The sequence below is a fragment of the Staurois parvus genome, unplaced genomic scaffold, assembly GCF_062004578.1.
Source record: "Staurois parvus isolate SC_StPar_1 unplaced genomic scaffold, SC_StPar_1.0 ptg001489l, whole genome shotgun sequence".
NCBI lineage: Eukaryota > Metazoa > Chordata > Amphibia > Anura > Ranidae > Staurois > Staurois parvus.
Genome location: NW_028319285.1, coordinates 844230 through 870000, shown reverse-complemented (window position 1 = coordinate 870000; position 25771 = coordinate 844230). Strand labels below are relative to the sequence as shown.

Genomic DNA, 25771 nt, shown 5'->3' with positions numbered 1-25771 from the left:
GAGAAATGCACCCTATCAACAGTCCCTCCAAAATAGTCCTCCTACCTGGTCATCAGTTGTGGAATCATTGGTGGAGCTCCCAAGTAGAAGCAGGATGATGACCTCATCTGTTTCATTGGGATGTCATTACAAATTAGTCTGGCATCGACAAAGTGAATTCTAATGCCTGAAACAAGTTATATTTTCATTCATTTGTTCTTTGTATTGTTATAATATTTTTTTGGCTAATGCTGACCATCATAGGTTTCTTCATACTGGCTTTCCATCAGTATGTTTTGACAGTGACAGTTAGTTATTTCCCACCCAGTGTCAGAATCCCCGCTGTACTATCATAATCTGGCTTTAAGTCGCTGATCAACGCCATTACTTGTATAAAAAATAAAACAATTCCAGTATCTATACCATTGTTTGTAGACACTGTTTTTTTTTTTACACAAATTATTTACACAAACAAATTAATCTACACTTATTGGGTTTTTTTTTTTACTAATTACATTTAGCAGAATACATTTTGGCCTACATTTACAATTTTTATTTATTTATTTTTTATTGGATATGTTTTATAGCAAAAAGTAAAAGAAAAATATATTTTTTTAAATTTTTTGTATTTTCTTCATTTATAGCACAAAAAATAAAAAACCCAGTAATGATCAATTATAATGTCAGTGACAGTTAGTCATTTCCCACCCAGTGTCAGTTAATGTCAGAATGCCCGCTGTACTATCATAATCCGGCTTTAACTCGCTGTTCACTGCCATTACTAGTATAAAAAATAAAACAATTCCAGTATCTATACCATATGTTTGTAGACACTGTTTTTTTTACATAAATTATTTACACAAACAAATTAATCTACACTTATTGGGATTTTTTTTTACTAATTACATTTAGCAGAATACATTTTGGCCTACATTTACAATTTTTATTTATTTATTTTTTATTGGATATGTTTTATAGCAACAAATTAACATACACTTAGTGGGATTTTTTTATTAATACATTTAGCAGAATACATTTTGGCCTACATTTACAATTTTTTTATTGGATATGTTTTATAGCAAAAAGTAAAAAAAAAAGATTTTTAAAAAATTTTTGGTACTTTTTTCGTTTAGAGCACAAAAAATAAAAAACCAAGTAATGATCAATTATAATGTCAGTGACACTCATTTCCCACCCAGTGTCATTTAATGTCAGAATGCCTGTTATACTATCATAATGCGGCTGATTGCTGCCATTACTAGTATAAAAAATAAAACAATTCCAGTATTTATACCATTGTTTGTAGACACTATTTTTTTTACACAAACAAATTAACATACACTTATTGGGATTTTTTGTTACTAAATACATTTAGCAGAATACATTTTGGCCTACATTTACAATTTTTATTTTTATTGGATATGTTTTATAGCAAAAAGTAAAAAAATTTATATATTTCGGTATTTTTTTCGTTAGCACAAAAAATAAAAAAACCCAGTAATTATCAATTATCACCAAAAGAAAGCTCTATTTGTATGAAAAAAAGATATAAATTTCATTTCGGTACAGTGTTGCGTGACAGTGCAATTGTCAGTCAAAGTAGCACAGCATCATAAAGCAAAAAATGGCCTGGTCATAAAGGGGGGGGGGGGTAAATCTTTTGAAGGGCAAATGGTTAAGGGTACTGAGATTAGTACCAGCCAAAAAAAATTATATTATGTTACAAATGACTTGCAAATACAAATCAGTGCAACTGCACTCAAAAAGTGAAGATTTTTTATGTTATTGGGAAAAATTTAAAGATGTTCATTGTGCCCAAGAAGTAGCCTGAAAAATTTACCCTTTTTCTGTAGTCCTGAAAATTAGTAGTACACTTATTAGTATTTAAGTGTGCCTAGGCACTGTCATGTCTACAGGAGGCTGTAGATATAGGAGTGCCTAGGCTCACTCACACACCAATAGGTGCACTGCAGTGTGAGATCTAAGGCACTGCTGCCTCTGAGACTGTTATTCTCAGGAGATTTGGTGATGTCACTACTGTGATGAGAGTCTCATTTTAACTAGGAGAGTTTTTAAAGAAATATATACAGCAGATGTAAAAAAGGGAGAGTTGTGAGGAAGACAGAACATAGAAATGTGTTGTAAAACTGGGCAGATGAATGGAATGCCATCTGTTTGCCTTTGTGGTTGCATTTTATAAATATATTCTTTATCAGTATTGTATCCAACAGCATTGAATAGAAAGAAAAGTGAGATGACGGTACCTGAGTGCGGACATTTTTTTTTCTAGGATTGAGCATGACAACACAGGCCTGAATGCAGGCTGGTACCTGGACCGTGTCATAGTCACAGACATGAACAGACCTCATCTGAGATTCTACTTCCCCTGTAATAACTGGCTGAGTAAAGAAGATGGAGACGGCCTGTATGTCAGAGACCTTCTGGGGAGCCTCAATCCTATGGATGTGCCTAAGAGTAAGTCACACGATCTTATAGCTCTTTTGGGTCTATGACGTAGTCCTGACATGTTAAGGTACTACAATTTCTTGAAAACGATTGTATATCTGTAGCCCTTATGGAGCAGATCTTTCGTGTTTAGATTACCGATGATGTTCCAGATTTTGGGAGAACTACAATTTCTGGAAAACTCTATCTGTAGCTCTTAGTGACCAGATCTTTTGTCTTTTTACTACCAACATTGTTCCACAACTAAAATTCCCTAAAAACTATATGTGTAGCCCTTATGGACCAGATCTTTTGTGTTTAGACTACCAACAACGTTGCAGATTTTGGGGAACTAAAATTCCCTGGAAACTATATGTTTAGCCCTTATGGACCGGATCTTTTGTGTTAAGACTACCAACAACGTTGCAGATATTGGGGAACTACATTTCCTTGAAAACTATATCTGTAGCTCTCATGGGCCAGATCTTTCCTGTTTAGACTACCAATGATGTTCCAGATATCAGGGAACTACAGTTTCTTGAAAACTATATGTGTAGCCCTTATGGGCCAGATCTTTTGTGTTTAGACTACCAATGATGTTTCAAATATCAGGGAACTACATTTCCTTGAAAACTATATCTGTAACTCTTATGGACCAGATCTTTCGTGTTTAGACTACAAATGACGTTCCAGATATCAGGGAACTACAGTTTCTTGAAAACTATATGTGTAGCCCTTATGGACCAGATCTTTTGTGTTTAGACTACAAATGATGTTCCAGATATCAGGGAACTACAGTTTCTTGAAAACTATATGTGTAGCCCTTATGGACCAGATCTTTTTTTTTTTTTTTTTGTATTAACAATTTTTATTGGTTTTCAAATAAGTACAAACAACATGCTTTACAAAAGAGAAGGAGGAAAAAAAAAAAAAATAAGCATAACAGAAAGGAACATCGATGGCATAACTACACATAATCAGGACCAGTAGAGTCATACAAAATCAGTGCGGAAACAATCAGGGTCTTAGATTTCGGGCCGGCATAGAGGAAATGAAGAAATCCCACGGGAACCAAACCATCTCAAACACAGCAGACGAACAATTATGTAAAGCAGCCAAATACTCCATCTGTCTTACATGAGCAATAAGTTTGTACAAAATCGGCATTGTAGGGGGAGTAGAAGATAACTAACCCATAGGAATACTTCTCCTGGCCGCGGTCAGCACATGTGCAGCAAGTTTTCTGGCTGGTTTAGGTAGACCCGAGAATGGCAAGCCATTCTCGGGTCTACCTAGGAGTTTATAAGTATTAGAGATAATACCCCTTTGGTGGGGGCCCTGCATACATAAACGTTCGAAGGGAGTAGGCTTCCCCAGGATCAATGAGGATGATAAAGTAAAGAAAAAATGGCGTATTTGAAAATATATATAGAGGTGATGAGGAGGTAAAGAAGCTTTTTTCTGGAGATCCGGAAATGAATGTAGCTTACGAGTCACCGGATGTACCAAGTGACGCAATTGAAAAAGGTTGGATACCACCCAGAGAGACATCCGAGATATGGCCATAATGTCTGGAAGATTAGGGTTATAGAGGATATTTGTCAGTGGGGAGCATTCAGAGGCCAGTGTAAATTTAGCCTTACATTTCCGCCATACAGTCAATGAAAATTGCATGGGACCAAGGAATAGATGACGGAAGGAAGGGACATCCACTGCCGCGGTTGACCAAAGGAGAGAACATGGATGAACTGGGGACAGTTGCAAAGATTCAATCTCAGTCCATGTATTGGGAGGGTAACGCGTGGACCATGACATAAGAAAACGAAGGTGGGTTGCATAATAATACGTGATTATATCCGGCGCTCCAAATCCTCCCCTAGAGCGTGGAGAGAGCAGAACGGAACGTGCAATCCTGTGCCGCTTATTGTGCCAAATAAAATGTAGGAAAGATTTCTGAAGGGAGTGAAGCCTGGACATAGGAACGGGAACGGGGAGGGTCGCAAACAGGTACAAGAGTTTGGGTAACACGGTCATTTTTAGGACGTTAATGCGTCCGAGGAAAGATATGGGCAAGGCATCCCAATGTTTCAGAGAGCGAGAAATTGCTATAAACAAAGGGGGGAAATTGGCCTCGTATATGGATTGGTAAGAGAGAGTAAGATTAGTACCTAAATATTTTAAAGAGTGGGTGCACCACCGGTAGGGAAAGGCTTCCTGAAGCGAGGACAGAACGGTAGGTGGGACATGTATTGGGAGTGCCTCAGTTTTGGACGCATTGACTTTGTAACCTGAAATAGCCCCAAATTGTTTCAAAGTCTTATGCAAAATCGGTAAAGAGGTATGGGGACTCGTGAGAAGGATGTCATCTGCAAATAACGATAATTTGTACTCGCGGGAGTGGGATTGTATCCCGCGAATATCCGGGTTTGACCTGATGGCGATGGCTAATGGCTCCAGACAAAGAATGAACAGATTGTAAGCTCGAAAGAGCAGGGCCCTCAATCCCCTCATGTTTTGCATTGTATTGGTATTGTTCTGTCACATGTTCTGTCCCCCTTTGTAATGTACAGCGCTGAGCGAACTATTGGCGCTTTATAAATACTGTATAATAATAATAACAACAATAAGGGAGAGAGTGGGCAGCCCTGACGTGTACCATTTGACATCTGAAAGGGAGGCGAGAAAAAAGAAGCTAATCTGACCTGCGAGAGGGGGGATGAATAGAGGGCCTTCAAAGCCGCTACAAACGGACCTTTAAAACCAAATCTCTCCAGGGCCATGAACATATAAGGCCAGCTTAAACGATCGAAAGCTTTTTGAGCGTCCAAGCTTAATAACACAGCAGCGGTAGGGGATCTGTTAACCAGATCAACCAGATCGATAGTTCTCCTGGTGTTATCTGCAGCATGTCTAGTAGGTACAAAGCCCACTTGGTCCCTATGTATGATCTTGGAAATGATTCCGGACAATCGGTTGGCCAAAATTTTGGTGAAAATCTTGTAGACGGAATTAAGTAGGGCAATGGGGCGGTAGTTGTCTACTATAGAATGGTCCTTATCGGGTTTAGGGATGACCAAGATATATGCACGGGAGAATTCGGTCTGGGGTATGAATCCCTTAAAAAGATCTCGATATAAAGAGAGGAGATGCGGGGCCAGAATACCAATAAACGTTTTATAGTAGGAGTAGGGCAATCCGTCCGGTCCTGGGGCTTTACGAGAATTTTTAATTGTGTCCAAAAATTCCTCTAGTGTAATGTCAGCATTAAGGGTGGCAATGTCTGAAGGTGAGACTCTCGGGAGTGACAATGGGTCAAAAAAATTATCAAATGATGACTGTGTGAGGGGTGGATGCAGGTCTGGAGTCAAACAGTTGTACAATTTCCCATAAAATGAGCCAAAAAGGGTTGCCAAAGCCCGAGGGTCGTAAGTAGGACTTCCGTCTGGCTGTATTAGTAGGTAAGGCATCGTAGAAGGGGACTGAGCTTTGAGACGATTGACTAACATACGATGGGGCTTGTTAGAAAATTCGTAGAATTTCTGCTTAACCCAAAGGAGGGATTGGGCAGTCCTGCTGGAGTCGAGAGCTTTAACTTGGTCACGTAAAGATGTTACCCTCTGGAACCCAGGAATAGACGGCTTGGCCAATAACCGTCGTTCCGCCCAAGATAGCTGTTGTATGAGAGAAGCCCTAGCACTCGCCGAGGACTGTTTTAGACGAGAACCCATAGAAATACAAAGTCCCCGAAAAACCGCCTTATGGGCCTCCCATAGAGTTGAGGAAGAGGTTACGGTGCCAACATTGTGGGTGAAGTAGGTATCAAGTCCCTGCGACAGTTCATCTCTAAGATGGTCTGTGGAAAGAAAGGTCTCATTAAGGTGCCAATGACATGGACCAGATCTTTCATGTTTAGACTACCAATGATGTTCCAGATATCAGGGGGCTACAGGTTCTTGAAAACTATATGTGTAGCTCTCGTGGACCAGATCTTTCATGTTTAGACTACCATTGATGTTCCAGATATCAAGGAACTACAATTTCATAATAACTATATCTGTAGCCCTTATGAACCAGAGCAATTTTTTGACATTTTCACTATGAGCCTGTTTATTCGTTGATAACTTTGACATTGCTTAAAGAGGAACTTCACTCGTAGTCCTAAATATTAAATACCATAGCTGCTGACTTTCAAAAAACAGGTACTTACCAGCTCATGGACTCCAGCGCTGTCTTCTTTGGAACTAATTCTTTGTTTGGGCTTCGGATGCCCAGCACTGTCATCTTGGATGTGGGAGCTGGATGTGACTTCCTGATGTCTCACGGCCGTCTCCCCACTGAGCCTGGTCACACGGCACTCTGAGACTAATTCTATGACCTCCTAGAACATGTGATGTGCCCAGGAGGCTCCGGGCAATGGGAGGGAAGGCCAAACTGACATCATCCTTGCCTAGCCAAAGACTGAGGAAGTGAGAGTGGGTACAAAAAAAGTGCCCACTTCCTAAAAAAAATAGAAAATTAGCTAGGGGCTGGGGAGAGCAAGTGGATTAATGGCCCTTCAATTTTTGAATGAAGGTCCACTTTAAGGGCCAGTTCACACCAGAACTCAGCAAGGGAAACCCACATTCAAAATGTGCTGTACTTGCGGTCTGGAGTGGGTATCAGTGTTAACCTGAGGTCCGTTCACTCTAGAACATGGATCGGTAAACCCGCGTTCCGTACATATTTTTCCACACCACATTTAAAACGCACTGCCCTTGTAATCTGCAGTGGTTGTCAGTGCAATGGTAATGACACCCAAAACGCAGGTCACAAACTCAATGCATTTGCTTTACTGGATCACATGGTCTAAAAGTACCATGCGATCCGGTTTGCGTTTCCAAAAGTAGTGCATGTGCTGATTCAAAATGAATGGGCTCAAATCGCACTGCACAGAACTGCGTGTGAATGGCAGAAGAATGCACAGCGCGTGAACCAGCTCTCAAAGACACCGCAAACGCAGGTTGCAAACTGAGTGTATTTACTTACACCAGATTGCAGGGTACAATAGTACCATATGATCCAGTATTAATGCGCTTTTTACAGTAGCTCATGCACTACTTTTGGTGCGGTCCAGTGAAAAGTCATCCCTTTCAAATGAATAGTCTGAAATCACACTGCACCTGAAGCACATGTGAATTACACAAGAATGGACGGCACGTTCCTGTGCGATTCATGGTGTGAACCGGCCCTCAGATGACAAAGTATCTCCAAAAAGAACCAATTGATGGGAACTTTAATGGCACTGAGTTCAACATACGCATACTGCTATACTGTACTTTCATTAAACACTAAAATCGTGTTTATTAGTATACAAACACATAAAATCCGTAAATACAGTACTCAGGATAAATGAGTACTCCCCTTTTGAAAAGTAAGATTTTAATCAATATCTCCATGAACACAAGACAAATTTCCAAAATTTTTATAAAACTGAACTTTATAGAACGTTTAGCTCATTACATGAAAGTAAGGTTAATAATATAACTTGGATTACAAAATCTTCAGTTTTCCTCAAATTAGTTGATGCAAAAATGAATCCACCCCACAACAAAAACTACCCCATCTAGTATTTTGTATGACCTCCATGATTTGTAAACGCATGGAATGAACAAGTTGGCGACATATTGGAATATCAATATTTTTCCATCCTTCAAGAACGACCTCTTTTGGAGCCTGGATGCTGGATGGAGAGTGATGCTCAGCTTGTCTCCTCAGAATTCCCCATAGATTGGGTTCAGATCAGGAGACATACTTGGCCACTGAATCACTTTCACCCGGTTCTTCTTCAGAAATCCAACAGTGGCCTTAGATGTGTGCTTTGGATCATTGTCATGTTCAGGGGTGGACTGACAACTCATGGGGCCCCCAGGCAATAGGGAATCATGGGGCCCCTGTGTCCTTGCCCAAACTCAAAGCACACCCAAAAAAAGCCTATAAAAAGGTACCAGTGCCATTTCATGGGGCCTCCTACTGACCCCGGGCCCTCGGGTAGTGCCCGAGTTTCCAAATGGTCAGTCCGCCCCTGGTCATGTTGGAAAAATGCACGACGATCATGGGAAAAGAGTGACGGTAGCATCTTCTCTTTCAATACAGAGCAGAACATCTGTGAATTCATGATACCATCAATGAAATGCAGCTCCCTGACTACAGCAGCACTCAAGCAGCCCCACATGCATGCCATTCCTCTACAGTGTACGCCGTATTGTGTAACGGGAAACAATCACCCCAGTTTAGCTTTCTACTTCTTTAGCTAACTGCAATGAACTTGCATGGTGATTTTCTTCAAACCTTCTCATCAGAAGACGCTCCTGTTGAGGTGTTAACTTCCGTGGATGGCTTGGACATATCTGTGAGATGGTTTCAGTTCCATCTTTGTTACATTTTTGTATCACTCTTGCTACAGTATTCTGACTGATAAGTAAAGCTTTGCTGATCTTCTTGTAGCCTTCACCTTTCTTATGTAAAGAAATTATTTTCTTTCTCAGGCCTTGTGACATTTCTCTTCCATGTGGTGCCATTGCTGACAGCATGAAATGGGAGGGGTTTTCTTTGTTAAGTAATGCTCTTTTAAAATCAACTGTCTACTGGACACCTGTATAATGAATAATTAGGCTCACCTGTAGTTGAATTCTTGTTAATTAGGATTTTGTTGCCTAAAATTTAGCTTTGCTCCTAACCCCCGGTTCACACCTATGTGACCGTGCAGTCCGCGTTTTGCACGGGCACGAGAGCCCATTCATTTGAATGGACTCCCGTGCCCCGTGACACGCAGGGTAAGAAGTCCCTGCACTTCTTTGGAAAATGCTGCCCACACAGGAACCTCAGTTCCCGGTACGGTTGTGTTTCCCAGTGCAGGCGGCGTGCCATTAGAACTAATAACACCCGCCTGCGGGTCCGCAATTCTCTGTGCGGGTGGTGCGGCTGCATGGATTTTCGTGCGGATCCACAGTGGCACCTCCCGCACAGATGTGAATCTAGGATAAAACTTTCATTGGGGTGTATTCATTTTTGCAACATGGTCTTGAATTAATTTGTTAGGAAAAATACTTTTTTGTGTGTGCAAATGAACAAATCTTGTTTGCAATCAATACCCGGCATTTGTGGGAGTATTTTGTAGTATAATGTCCCATAGAAAATGTAGATTCTGAAAGTAAAGTAAAGGTTTTCTGACAAATCTGTTGGGGTGTACTCATTTATGCTGAGCACTGTATGATACATTTTACAATACTAGCCCGTTAAGGTACCTCACTGGTCCCACTCATCATCAGCCCATAAGGAGATATTACCCCCCTGGAGGTATTCCCGAGTGTAGCTCGGGGTAAAGTTTCAGCACCACAAGCGGTAACCCCGAGCTACACTCGGGAATACACTGCAGTGTTGCTCCGGGATCTCTTCTTCACTTACCTTGTCCTGCGCTCCTGCAATGTCCCCCCTGCAGTGTCTGCTGCAATGTCCTCCGGCCGATGCCGGCATCTGTCTTCCGGGTTCCGTTCCCTGCGAGCGTCGGGACGTACGGGGAACGGAACTGGCGGGAAATTTAGAAATGTTAAAAAGTGACATTCACTAAATACACTAAAATCACATAGTATAACATTCCTGTATCAAACCATTTCACATACATTTTGTCCCGAGTGCTTTGTCCTGCGCCCTGCCTGCATTTTTACTGTTCTTTCTGCCTGGAAACTGAGAAACGTCCATGGCGTCCAAAAAGTGTCCCTTTACGTCAAAAGCGGTTTTAGACCGGCTAGAGAACAGCGATAGTAAATCAGAACCACTTGCAGAATTGAGTGATGATTCGTGGGGGAAATTCCTCATCAGACACTGAAAACGATTCTGCGACTTTGCTCAGTGATGTGCGAACTTGGCGCTATATTTCAAATTTCAGTGTTTTTGGTTTCATTATATTATTGACTTAAATTTATTATTATTATATTATTATTTTTTATGATTATTTATTAAATTATAATTTATGATTTCGTGTTTCAAATTGTATCATACCCGGGATGTTTACTAGACTCTTGTTCGGACAGATTTCAGTGAGTTATTCCTAAAAATTACAGGCCTACAATAAAAAAACGACATATTTCCATTAAAAAAAATGTACCGCTTTGAGCACAGAAATACTGACATAATCAGACCGCTAGGGAGGTTAATGATAGCATATTGAATCATATAATATCATGAACATCTCATATCCTGTTCAAAACCAACTTTACTATATTATTGTCTGGTTGATGGGGGGGGAAATAGCATTTTCTCTACATGTTTTATAGACTTGTGGCCATTTCTCTAGGAGATTCAAAGAGGTCTGAATATTGCCAGATCAAGGTAAATCTACCAAACAGGTGAATACATGACCACATTCCTCTTCAAGGGTATCCCCTCTGAAGTATGTCAAAACGTCCAGTAGAGGTCACTCTCCCCCAGGGCAACACTTGTATGTGTTCCATTAATGTGCATGGACTCCCACGCTATGAAAGGTTTTCCACAATCCCACCATCTACAAAGTAACAGGTAGTTTTTCCGGCTTGCTAGTGTATGAGCGAGGGTCAATGTCACTAGTAGATCCTCCTATCACGTGTCCTTGAATGTATACCCATGCCTTTTGTAATGGGGGACACTCTCACATAATAATAATAATAATAATAATAATAAAGTTTTAATGAGTAATGGTAAAAAAAAATAGAAATCATAACAAAAAACAGCAGAAAAAATAATTTGCTAAAAGGAAACGAGGAAGAAAGGGATTAATTGAGGGCTGATTAGGGTTAACTAAAGGTTAAAAGGGGTAAAATAGGAATACATACAAAAAGAATACACCCGCACTCAGTGGCGGACTGACCATTTGGAAACTCGGGCACTGCCCGAGGGCCCGGGGTCAGTAGGGGGCCCCATGAGATGCCCCTGGTATCTTTTTCATAGGCTTATTTGAGTTTTGGCAAGGACACAGGGGCCCCATGATCCCCTATTGCCTGGGGGCCCCATGAGTTGTCAGTCCGCCCCTGCCCGCACTGCAAGGGTTAATTGCTCATTTGGGTCTAAGAGACAGGAAAGAAATTTGCTCTTCCACTCCTCTGTGCCTCTAGACCAATACCCACAGCATCCCCTCCCCCATGCTTCAGTAGCCTAAACTTCTGCCAACGCAGGGTCCATAGCACTGTGCCGGAGATGATGATATCGAGAGACAGTCCACAGCCCCAACGTGGGGGAGCGCTACCTGCTGCGTAGCGGGAGGAGTGGGTAAGTAAAAGTGTTTCTCCTATGCCCTGGACCAGGGGTCTCAAAATTGTTTAAACAAAGAGCCAGTTTACTGTACTTCAGACTTTAGGGGGGCCAAACTGTGCCCAGTGGGAGTAAACAATGGTGCCCCATCATTGGTGTCAGTGGGAGGAATAGTGACCCATTGTTTGTGTCAGTGGGAGGAACAGTGTCCCATCATTGGTGTCAGTGGGAGGAATAGTGCCCCATCATTGGTGTCAGTGGGAGGAATAGGGACCCATTATTGCTATTAGTAGGAGGGATAGTGCCCCATCATTTTTGTCATTCGGAGGAATAGTGCCCCATCATTGGTATCAGTGGGAGGAATAGTGTTCCATCATTGGTGTCAGTGGGAGGAATAGTGCCCCATCATTGGTGTCTGTAGGAGGAATAGTGCCCCATCATTGGTGTCAGTGGGAGGAATAGTGCCCCAACATTGGTGTCAGTGGGAGGAATGGAGCCCTCATCATTGGTGTCAGTGGGAGGAATAGTGCCCCATTGTTAGTGTCAGTGGGAGGAATACTCCCCATCATTGGTGTCTGTAGGAGAAATACTCCCCATCATTGGTGTCAGTGGGAGGAATACTCCCCATCATTGGTGTCAGTGGGAGGAATACTCCCCATCATTGGTGTCTGTAGGAGGAATAGTGCCCCATTGTTAGTGTCAGTGGGAGGAATACTCCCCATCATTGGTGTCAGTGGGAGGAATACTCCCCATCATTGGTGTCAGTGGGAGGAATACTCCCCATCATTGGTGTCAGTGGGAGGAATACTCCCCATCATTGGTGTCTGTAGGAGGAATACTCCCCATCATTGGTGTCAGTGGGAAGAATAGTGCCCCATTGTTAGTGTCAGTGGGAGGAATACTCCCCATCATTGGTGTCTGTAGGAGGAATACTCCCCATCATTGGTGTCTGTAGGAGGAATGGTGCCCCTTTGTTGGTTTCAGTGGCAGTAAAAATCCCTCAAGGGCAAGCAAAGGGCTGCATCTGGCCCCCAGGCCGCAGTTTGGAGACCGCTGTCCTAGACAAAACAAGCTATTAACCCTTGCAGTGCGGGATCAAATTAAAGTTTGGTTTTAACTGATCTCTTATACAGAATAAAGGTCACACCTTTGCTCTACAATTGAATGAAATAGTAACTACAGCGTAACAATACCATGTATTTATTTATACAAGTATCATTTGACACAACAGCTGCTGCACTTTGACAGCTGCTCCTGCTGCGTAAAAACAAAAGAATTCCCCGCTGTCATTTTGGCAGCCAGTAATTTCAGGTAATAGCGGGGCTGCAGGGAGCAGCATCAGTATGAGAGCAGCTGGATATAGGAGATGCAATCTAAAAATGTTCTTAAATGATAATTAACCCCTTCAAGTCCGGACACTTTCACCCCCTTCCTGTCCAGGCCAATTTTCAGCTTTCAGCGCTATCACACTTTGAATGACAATTGCGCGGTCATGCAACACTGTACCCATATGAATTTTTTAGCATTTTTTTGAGACAGATAAAACTTTATTTTGGTGGTATTTATTCACCACTGGGATTTTATTTTTTTTTTTGCTTTATAAATGAAAAAGTCCAGAAATGTTGAAAAAAAGTGTTTTTCTTATCAAATTTTGCAAATAAATAATCTTTCTTCATAAATCTTGGCCAAAATGTATTCGTTATCTTTAGTAAAAAAAAATAACCCAGATTAGTTTATAACCAAAAATTATATTTTTTTCAAAATTTTACATTAGTATTTTTTTTTATATTATTATTATTTTTTTTATGAAAAAATAAAATAACAGCGCAAAACATAGACCTCTACATAAAATCAAAAAAGTGCAAAAAAAAATTTTTTGTAAAACAAAATACAATTTAAATGGTGCAGTCCATCAAATTCTTATATAAATAGTGAAATCCATCAAAATAAACAAAAGTTCAAAAATATTCAAAAATATATGTGCAAAAAAAGAAAAAAAGAAAGAAATCTTTTCACATTCTTCTTGTAAAGAAACTTCCACCTTCCACCCGTGAAAACCAATATCAAATGCACTCACCAGATATAGGTGAATAAAACGCCTTTTAGGAATTTTATGGGATCCTACACCCTCTTTCGTATCCACTCTATAGGAATCCTCTCCTCCAACATGGGATCCACCATCCGACCAGGGAGAAAAAAATCTCAAATAGTGTGATATTGTAAGACACCATTTCATATGTGAAATCAAGGATTAAGGCCACTCACATTAATTTCACTTTAAAAAGGCATATTTATTAAGGCAAGCTTCTCTCCAGATGAACAGTAGATGCAAGGTAACCTCTCACAGAATCTCACATCACAGTCCCAGGTTCCACCTGGGAACCTGGGACTGTGATGTGAGATTCTGTGAGAGGTTACCTTGCATCTACTGTTCATCTGGAGAGAAGCTTGCCTTAATAAATATGCCTTTTTAAAGTGAAATTAATGTGAGTGGCCTTAATCCTTGATTTCACATATGAAATGGTGTCTTACAATATCACACTATTTGAGATTTTTTTCTCCCTGGTCGGATGGTGGATCCCATGTTGGAGGAGAGGATTCCTATAGAGTGGATACGAAAGAGGGTGTAGGATCCCATAAAATTCCTAAAAGGCGTTTTATTCACCTATATCTGGTGAGTGCATTTGATATTGGTTTTCACGGGTGGAAGGTGGAAGTTTCTTTACAAGAAGAATGTGAAAAGATTTCTTTCTTTTTTTCTTTTTTTGCACATATATTTTTGAATATTTTTGAACTTTTGTTTATTTTGATGGATTTCACTATTTATATAAGAATTTGATGGACTGCACCATTTAAATTGTATTTTGTTTTACAAAAAATTTTTTTTTGCACTTTTTTGATTTTATGTAGAGGTCTATGTTTTGCGCTGTTATTTTATTTTTTCATATATTTGTGTTGTTCACATTGCACAGCAGCAGGATAGTACCTGTAGTAGAGTGTCTCACTAGGCGCAGGAAGATATCTTATTATTTTTTTTAACATACTGTCACCCTAGCAGTACAGTGTCACCATGGTGACACTGTACTACTTGTGGGGGGTGATGAAGATTTTTTTTTTCTCTTTTTTTACACTAATTGCTTTTACACCCATAAAGGCTGTAAAAGCAATCATTTCTCCTTCTATCTGGCTGCATTCTTGCAGCCATTGAGAACTACTGTGTGAGCTGTGATTGGTCACAGCTTGTCACATGGTACAAGGCTGTTGTGAATAGCCCTGTACCATGTTACCTCTGTGATCATTCACAGATTTCACACGTAGTAAGCAATGATGTCACAAGTGACATCTTGCTTACTACTATTCATGTGATCACTGATTGGCCAATCAGTGATCACATGATCGGGACCTCACACATGTCCCGTACAGCGATCGGTGTTCTGCTGTGTCCTCCAGCACACAGCGGGCACCAGATTGCGGTGCTGCACGCTCCCAGGGAGCGCGCACAGTCCAAAATGGCTGGCGCCGTTTATGAACAGCAACCCGCCCCTGCACTGCCACCGTCCGGCCGTTTATATACACGGGCCGGACGGGAAGTGGTTAAAGGCAAAACATTTTTTTTTTTTTTTTTTGTAGGTTTGTAGAAAGTGAAGAGGGGAAATTTTCATTCCTTCTTGTTACCAAGGGGGTCCCATGGTATTCCTTTAATTTTCAGGGATTTCCTCTCCCTTCTTGCTTTAGCTATGGGGCAGGAAATGAAGGGAAATCGCCCCAATGGGACACAAAAAAACAAAAACCGACAGGAGTTCTAACCCTGCCCTCCTCTATCCAAAATGATACCTTTAGTTCTAAATTAAGTTCTTTTAAGGACATATGTCATACGTTTAAAGTGGTTAAGGTATATCTCCAGCAGTGGTGTGACACCTACCACACGGGGTGACACCGGACCCGCTCCACGAAAAGGTAAGTTGTAAACAAAGCCGACAATCCCCAAAGGATGGATCGGATCCATCCTGCAGGGATCGTTGGCTTGCTTTACAACTTACAGGTTGTAAAGCGGGTCCGGTGTCACCCTGTGTGGTAGGTGTCACCCGGTGTGGCGTGCACCCCGCACCAACCCTAGGGGCGCCCCTGATCTCCAGCCAAAACATTTTAGTTTTGGATAAAGAAGAGAACACCAGTCTGATTTTCATGTGTTCCCATTATGGAGATTTTTTCACAAACAGAATCTCTCCAAATGAAGAGGAAATCCCCTCTTACCCCGGGTTCACACCTAAGCATTTGCCGCAGCGTTTTGCAGAAACACACTGCAGTGCATTTACATATGTGAAAAGAAAAACTTGTGCTCAGGGGCGGGCTGACAACTCATGGGGCCCCCGGGCAATAGGGGATCATGGGGCCCCAGTGTCCTTGCCCAAAAAGCCTATGAAAAAGGTACCAGGGGCATCTCATGGGGCCACTTACTGACCCCGGGGCCTCGGGCAGTGCCCGAGTTTCCAAATGGTCAGTCCACCCCTGCTTGTGCTACACCCAACGAATAATAAAAAAGACAAAATGCAAAATGAATAACAATGAATGAATAAATGTATAAATAAATACAGTGAACTGCTGCTACTCTCTTCCTGAACTCTGGAAAATACAAAGAACATAAATGAGATGAGTGCGCTGTACACTAAAACCAAAATCAAATTCAATACCTAAACACAATATATACAAAAAATATGAATGAATGGTAATAATGCCACTGTGGGCAGCACAGTGGCTAAATAGTCAGCACTTCTGCCTGGCAGTACTCAGGTTGTTAGTTCAAATCCCAGCCACAGCACCACCTGCCTGGAGTTTGCATGTTCTCCCTGTGCCTGCGTGGGTTTCCTTCAGGTACTCTGGTTTCCTCCCACCCTCCAAAGACATGCTGGTAGGTGAATTGGCTCCTGTCTAAATTGTCCCTAGTAGGTGTATGTATGAATGTGAGTTAGGGACCTTAGATTGTACACCCCTTGAGGGTTAGGGACTGATGTGAATGTACAATATATATGTAAAGTGCTGTGTAAATTGACGGCGCTATATAAGTACCTGAAATAAATAAAATAAAAATAAAAAAATAATACTAATGGTGCAAATAATGTGTATCTAAAGTGCTAAAAAAGTCCAAATACATAAAGTGAATGAACATAAAAGTCCCAAATCCAATGTGAAAGTGCTGTGTGCATCTTCCAACAAAGTGTTATGGTGCCCACATGTGCTTGCCACAACAGACAATTTAGCCTCTTAGGCTGGCCATACACTATACAATTTTCTGTCCAATTTCCTTTAGATTTACCATCAACTATGTAGTGCAAGGGCTGGCCTAATTGGATACAATTGAAAGTGTTGTTTAGGTTTGACCTCATATTATATGGTTTTTGGTAAATCTAAAGCAAAATTCTCAAGAAAATTGTATAATATATGGCCAGCCTTACCAGACACATTGATCTCCAATCAAGAGATCGAACGAGCAGAGGGCAGGGGCGGACTGAACATTCAAGCACTCGGGCACTGCCCGAGGGCCCAGGGTCAGTAGGGGGCCCCATGAAAAGCCCCTGGTACCTTTTTATAGGCTTTTTTGGGTGTGCTTTGAGTGTGGGCAAGGACACGGGGGCCCCATGATCCCCTATTGCCCAGGGGCCCCATGAGTTTTCAGTCCGCCCCTGGCAGACGGTGTTCAGATTCCACACTGACACCCATGTTAGCCGTATCAAAGGAGATGAATGAACGACTACAGGTTCACCCTGACGAATTCCTCACACCGAATTGCTCTCCAAACAATGTTAAGGAGGGTTTAAAACAGAAGAGATTTCATAGTGCAATCCGATAAAACTCACAAAAAATGTATTAAAGTATTGCACTTACATAGATAAGGTGCATAAAGGCAGGACACAGATTCATCGCGGTGTCAGACCACCTGCCGAAACGTGGTGACGTCACAGAAAGCTCCGCCCGACGCATTTCTCCCAAACTGGCATCCTCTGGGATTGGACTTTTTTTTTAGCTCTTTAGATACACATTATTTGCACCATTAGTATTTCTATTCATTCATGTTTTTTGGATATATTGTGTTTAGGTATTGGATTTGATTGTTTTAGTGTACAGTGCACTCATTTCATTTAAGTCCATGTAACATGATTTCCTATGGGACACGTACGCATCTGCACGTTTTTACCCAATGCATTTTTTGGAAATTGTCGGGGACTTTTTTGAACGGAAAAGGTTGTGTTTTTGGTTCTATAGACTTCAATGGAAACGCTGCTGAAAAGCATAAAGTGCATTTTTGTTGCGGTTTGCATTTTAAATCTGCCTAGCAAAAAGAAAAATAAAAAAATGGAAAAAAAACTCAAAATGCATAAAAAATTTTGCAAAAACGCATCAAAAACACATAAAAAACGCAGGTGCAAAAACACAAAATGCAATGCAGAAACGGCTCAAACACAACCTGCATAGGTGTGAACCTAGCCTTAGTCATGATAACATGTGTCCCATTACAAGATCCCCCCAGCAAAATGTACCATCACCTGTGTGACGGGAGTGACTTTGGTTGGGGCCCAATGGAACACAGCCCCCTTTGGAGGGATGGGGAGACCCCTGTCTCAGCTCCCCATATCCCTCCTATGTGTAAGTCACCCTGTGCCTGTTAGGGGTACAGGGTGGAATGTCCTGATATTGTGTAGACATGTATAGGTGGGGTGTGGGGGTTGTTCATTGTTTAATGCCATGTGGTTGTCCCATTGTTCTATTGTGTGTCTTGCTTGGGAGCAAACTATTATGGGATGTATGTGTTTGTGTATTGGCTTGGTGGGGGTGTCTGGTGATGTGTCTCTTTGCTAGTTTTGGTTTGCCCCACCCTGTGTCCATATGCAGGGAGGGGGGTTGTTCTCTTGAATGTTTATATCTTGTGTCTGTATTAACCACATGCCGCCCAGCCACTGTATAAATATGGCGGCAGGGCGGCATGGGCAGGCAAAACCGCGTTTTAAAACGTGTGTTTTGTAAACAGGTAGGGGGCACGCGCGAGGCGCGCCGCCGCCCTACGTGTCCCGCCGATCACAGCTGCGGATGTCAGTCGCCGGGTCACAGCTGGTCCTTACCGGCTATCTCCGGCAATCGGCGGCAATCGCTGACAGAGAGCACAGCTGCAGTAGCTGTGCTTTCTGTCAGTTCCCTGACAGCTCGAGGACACGGTGATCGGGACAGAAGAGTTTCTCTCTCCCGATCAGTGGTGTTCCCTGCAGTACACACCCCCGCCCCCTAGTAAAACACTCCCCTCACACAGATAACCCTTCCCTGAAAAATAAAGTTAACCCCTTCCTCCCCATTGCTATTAGTACAGTGTCAGTGTGTTTTTTTTGCACTGATCACTGTATTGGTGTCACTGGGGATGTCAGTGACCCCAAGTCAGTACCCTCCAATGTCAGAATGTCCGCTGCAGTCCCGCCATAAGTTGCTGATCGCCGCCATAAGTCACTGATCGCCGCCATAAGTTGCTGATCGCCGCGATAAGTCACTGATCGCCGCCATAAGTTGCTGATCGCCGCCATTATTAGTATAAAAAAAACCTAAAAATCCCAGTATCTTTCCCGCCATTTGTAAACACTATAACTTTCACGTAAACCAATTAATTTACACGTATTGGGGTTTTTTTTAGCAAAGACATTTCGCAGAATGCATTTTGGCAGAAATTTATGACTAAATTTGATTTTTAAATTGTTTTAAAAATGTTTTATAGCAAAAAGTCCAAAATATTGTTTTTTTTCGTCAAAATTGTCAGCCTTTTTTTTTATAGCGCAAAAAATAAACACCGCACAGGCGATCAAATACCACCGAAAGAAAGCTCAATTTGTGGAAAAAAAAGGATGTAAATTTAATTTATGTACCATATTGCATGACCGCGCAATTGTCCGTTAAACTAGCGCAGCGCTGTATAGCAAATAAATGGCGTAAATTACAGTATCTATAACAGCAATGGGCAAACTACGGCCCGCGGGCCGTATACGGCCCGGCGGACCTTTTATTCCAGCCCGCGGAGCTAGGCTCCTCTCACAGTCCGCCCTGAAGACCGGTGTAGCATGAAAATCTGTCTCCTATGAGGATCTGTCCCCCTCGACGTATCTGCGCATGTGCCGGAGATCGCCGATCGGCTGCTAATGCCTGAAACTGGCACATGCGCAGATACGTCGAGGGGGACAGATCCTCATAGGAGACAGATTTTCATGCTACACCGGAACGGCGCGGGAACACGGCGAGAGGAACGCGCGGAGCAAAGGTAAGTGAATTGACACAGGGGGGGCTTGGGGACTTAATATGGGGGATGAATTAATATGGGGAATGAATTACTATATGGGGGATTAATTACTATATGGGGGATGAATTACTATAGGGGGGATGAATTACTATAGGGGGGATGAATTACTATATGGGGGATGAATTACTATATGGGGGGTTAATTACTATATGGGGGATGAATTACTATGGGGGATTAATTACTATATGGGGGATGAATTACTATAGGGGGGGTGAATTACTATAGGGGGGATGAATTACTATGGGGGATGAATTACTATATGGGGGATTAATTACTATATGGGGGATGAATTACTATGGGGGATGAATTACTATAGGGGGGATGAATTACTATGGGGGATGAATTACTATATGGGGGATGAATTACTATATGGGGGATGAATTACTATGGGGGATGAATTACTATGGGGGATGAATTACTATATGGGGGATGAATTACTATGGGGGATGAATTACTATATGGGGGATGAATTACTATGGGGGATGAATTACTATATGGGGGATGAATTACTATGGGGGATGAATTACTATATGGGGGATGAATTACTATATGGGGGATGAATTACTATGGGGGATGAATTACTATAGGGGGGATGAATTACTATGGGGGATGAATTACTATATGGGGGATGAATTACTATGGGGGATGAATTACTATATGGGGGATGAATTACTATGGGGGATGAATTACTATATGGGGGATGAATTACTATATGGGGGATGAATTACTATGGGGGATGAATTACCTTTTAATCCGGCCCGCGGAGCTAGGCTCCTCTCACAGTCCGCCCTGAAGACCGGTGTAGCATGAAAATCTGTCTCCTATGAGGATCTGTCCCCATCGACGTATCTGCGCATGTGCCGGAGATCGCCGATCGGCTGCTAATGCCTGAAACTGGCACATGCGCAGATACGTCGAGGGGGACAGATCCTCATAGGAGACAGATTTTCATGCTACACCAGAACGGCGCGGGAACACGGCGAGAGGAACGCGCGGAGCAAAGGTAAGTGAATTGACACAGGGGGGGCTTGGGGACTTAATATGGGGGATGAATTAATATGGGGAATGAATTACTATATGGGGGATTAATTACTATATGGGGGATGAATTACTATAGGGGGGATGAATTACTATATGGGGGATGAATTACTATATGGGGGATTAATTACTATATGGGGGATGAATTACTATATGGGGGATTAATTACTATATGGGGGATGAATTACTATGGGGGATTAATTACTATATGGGGGATGAATTACTATAGGGGGTATGAATTACTATAGGGGGGATGAATTACTATGGGGGATGAATTACTATATGGGGGATTAATTACTATATGGGGGATGAATTACTATATGGGGGATGAATTACTATGGGGGATGAATTACTATGGGGGATGAATTACTATATGGGGGATGAATTACTATGGGGGATGAATTACTATATGGGGGATGAATTACTATGGGGGATGAATTACTATATGGGGGATGAATTACTATGGGGGATGAATTACTATATGGGGGATGAATTACTATATGGGGGATGAATTACTATATGGGGGATGAATTACTATATGGGGGATGAATTACTATGGGGGATGAATTACTATATGGGGGATGAATTACTATATGGGGGATGAATTACTATATGGGGGATGAATTACTATGGGGGATGAATTACTATATAGGGGATGAATTACTATATGGGGGATGAATTACTATGGGGGATGAATTACTATATGGGGGATGAATTACTATGGGGGATGAATTACTATATGGGGGATTAATTACTATGGGGGAATATTACTATACTTACTATGGATGACACATACACATCATTCATCTACTCTTGGTCCAATATATGAACCCATTGCGGCCCTCAAGTCAAAAAGTTTGCCCACCCCTGATCTATACCATAGTTTGTAGACGCTATAACTTTCACACAAAGCAATCAATATACACTTATTGGGATTTTTTTTTACCAAAAACATGGAGCAGAATACATTTTGGCCTAAATTTATAACCAACTTTGAGTTTACTATATATTTTTTATAGCTGAAAGTAAAAAATATTGTTTTTCTTCAAAATTTTTGGCCTTTTTTTGTTTATAGCGTGAAAAATAAAAAGTGCACAGGTGATCAAATACCACCGAAAGAAAGCTCTATTTGTGTGAAAAAAAGGACGTAAATGTCCTTTGGGTGCAGCATTGCATGACCGCTCAATTATCAGTTGAATTAGTGCAGCGCCGAGTAGCAAAAAGAGGCGTGGTCATTAAGGGGGGTAAATCCTCTGGAGCTCAAGTGGTTAAACTAAAGCAGTCTATTTCCTGGTTTCCTTCAAGACTGGTCTCGTCTAGTTTTGTATGGTCAGCGGTGGGGTCCGTGGATCTGTGTTCGGACAGGGAAGCGGGAGGCTAACGGAAATACCCTAGTGCAGTTGGGGTCCGATTCCGTCACAACCTGTATAGACAAAAAGCCTCGCATCGGCCCCATTCACCCTCTATAGACCAGAGCAATTTTTACAAGCAAGGCTTTCTTTTCATGATATTGTCTTGATACAATGATTTTTTTTTCACAATCTTTAGGAAATAGTTTAAAATAATGGTGTAACTGCAGATAAAAAAGTGTGAATTTTTTTCTGTAATTTGTCTTTTTTAAAATGACACTAAAATTGTGATTCTGGTAACAAAGCATTGCAAAGTTGTTTACAAATGAAATAAAGTTTTGGGTTTTTTTTCGATTTTGCTTTTTTTTTAAAGAACAGGAAAATAGGAAATGTGTAAACATAAGTTACAATAAAAATAGTAACAAAACAAGTTTTACATTTATTTCAGGTACTTATATAGCGCCATCAATTTACGGAGCTCTTTATATATATATTGTACATTCACATCAGTCCCTAACCCTCAAGGGGCGTACAATCTAAGGTCCCTAACTCACATTCATACATACACATACTAGGGACAATTTAGACAGGAACCAATTAACTACCAGCATGTCTTTGGAGTGTGGGAGGAAATCAGAGTACCCAGAGGAAACCCACACAGGCACAGGGAGAACATGCAAACTCCAGGCAGGTGGTGCCATGGTTGGGATTCAAACCAACGATCCCAGTACTGCCAGGCGGAAGTGCTAACCATTTAGCCGCTAGATTTGATCATACTGAACATGCTGCAGATATAACATAATAACCCAGATTTTTGTTTTCTCCTTTCAGTGAATAAATATATTGCCAGAGTGTTCACCGGATCTGCCAATGGAAGCGGGACAGACGCAGACGTCTTCCTGAACATTTTCGGGGAAAATGGTGACACAGGTAACAGTTCACAGGAGTGCTACTAAACCCACAACAGTACAATCAGTCTGTAGATGCAGTAAAGCATGCTTGTTATACTGACTGAGGAACCTAAGGGGTTAATCCTCTGCATTGTGTAAAAAGGCTGTTTGATCCTGTCTTCTCTGAACCTCCCCTTCTTCCAGTGTCCCCCTTTTATCTCCTGATAAGACATATCGTGTGGAGTCACTTTGCACATGCTCAGTTCGGTGTGTATTGCTAGAGAGGTTTTTTTTTTTCTTGGGAGAGTGCATGTGGTGAGGACAGGGCCAATCAGTGCTGTCCAGACAGAGGTCAGGGGTTCTGCATCCTCCTAGAGTAAAATGAAACTCCTGCTACAAGCTTTAACTAGTGCTCTGCTGGATACTGATATAAGTCACAAGACTGCTATATACTGCTGATGAGAAAAGGTATTTAGCAGTTTATATTTACTACAATAATTGCATTTTCATGTTCTGTGTACTGTGGGAGACCGAATATAGTGAATGCAGGGTCTGGGGAGACCAGATATAGTGAATGCAGGGTCCGGGGAGACCAGATATAGTGAATGCAGGGTCCATGGAGGCCGGATATAGTGAATGCAGGGTCCGGGGAGAGCGGATATAGTGAATGCAGGGTCTGGGGAGACCAGATATAGTGTATGCAGGGTCCGGGGAGACCAGATATAGTGAATGCAGGGTCCGGGGAGAACAGATATAGTGAATGCAGGGTTCGGGGAGACCAGATATAGTGAATGCAGGGTCCTGGGATACCAGATATAGTGAATGCAGGGTCCGGGGAGACCAGATATAGAGAATGCAGGGTCCTGGGATACCAGATATAGTGAATGCAGGGTCCGGGGAGACCAGATATAGTGAATGCAGGGTCCTGGGATACCAGATATAGTGAATGCAGGGTCCGGGGAGACCAGATATAGAGAATGCAGGGTCCTGGGATACCAGATATAGTGAATGCAGGGTCCGGGGAGACCAGATATAGTGAATGCAGGGTCCGGGGAGACCGGATATAGTGAATGCAGGGTCCGGGGAGACCAGATATAGTGAAGGCACGGTCCGGGGAGACGGGATATAGTGAATGCAGGGTCTGGGGAGACGGGATATAGTGAATGCAGGGTCCAGGGAGACTGGATATAGTGAATGCAGGGTCCGGGATTTAGTAACATTTTAAGTGGTTGCACTGTTCCATACCTACCAGGGTCTGGAGAGACAAGATATAGTGAATGCAGGGTCTGGAAAGACCAGATATAGTGAATGCAGGGTCTGGGGAGACCGGATATAGTGAATGCAGGGTCCGGGGAGAGCGGATATAGTGAATGCAGGGTGCGGGGAGACCGGATATAGTGAATGCAGGGTCCGGGGAGACCAGATATAGTGAATGCAGGGTCCGGGGAGACCAGATATAGTGAATGCAGGGTCCGGGGAGACCAGATATAGTGAATGCAGGGTCCGGGGAGACCAGATATAGTGAATGCAGGGTCCGGGGAGACCAGATATAGTGAATGCAGGGTCCGGGGAGACCAGATATAGTGAATGCAGGGTCTGGAAAGACCAGATATAGTGAATGCAGGGTCTGGGGAGACCGGATATAGTGAATGCAGGGTCCGGGGAGAGCGGATATAGTGAATGCAGGGTCCGGGGAGACCGGATATAGTGAATGCAGGGTCCAGGGAGACCAGATATAGTGAATGCAGGGTCCGGGGAGACCAGATATAGTGAATGCAGGGTCCGGGGAGACCAGATATAGTGAATGCAGGGTCTGGAAAGACCAGATATAGTGAATGCAGGGTCTGGGGAGACCAGATATAGTGAATGCAGGGTCCGGGGAGACCAGATATAGTGAATGCAGGGTCCGGGGAGACCAGATATATTGAATGCAGGGTCTGGAAAGAGCAGATATAGTGAATGCAGGGTCCGGGGAGAGTGGATATAGTGAATGCAGGGTCCGGGGAGAGTGGATATAGTGAATGCAGGGTCCGGGGAGACCGGATATAGTGAATGCAGGGTCCAGGGAGACCAGATATAGTGAATGCAGGGTCCAGGGAGACCAGATATAGTGAATGCAGGGTCCGGGGAGACCAGATATAGTGAATGCAGGGTCTGGAAAGACCAGATATAGTGAATGCAGGGTCTGGGGAGACCAGATATAGTGAATGCAGGGTCCGGGGAGACCAGATATAGTGAATGCAGGGTCCGGGGAGACCAGATATAGTGAATGCAGGGTCTGGGGAGACCAGATATAATGAATGCAGGGTCCGGGGAGACCAGATATAATGAATGCAGGGTCCGGGGAGACCGGATATAGTGAATGCAGGGTTTAGGACCACTTTTACTATTCTTATTTTCTGTGTCAAATGCTTGTACTAATCAGATCGTACTCATGTTTCTTGCCCAGGAAAAGGAGCCTACAATCTGATATAGTCCTC

The 25771-nt window shown here is 42.4% G+C and overlaps 1 protein-coding gene across 1 annotated transcript in view; it reads left to right on the top strand.

The window, feature by feature from the left end:
• Positions 1 to 25771, top strand: part of LOXHD1 (lipoxygenase homology PLAT domains 1) — a 296932-nt gene that overhangs the window by 23557 nt on the left and 247604 nt on the right. The window contains exons 4-5 of the mRNA XM_089662524.1: positions 2270 to 2454; positions 23233 to 23331. Of these exons, the coding sequence (XP_089518650.1) occupies positions 2270 to 2454; positions 23233 to 23331 (284 nt within the window). The remainder of the gene's footprint in view (positions 1 to 2269; positions 2455 to 23232; positions 23332 to 25771) is intronic.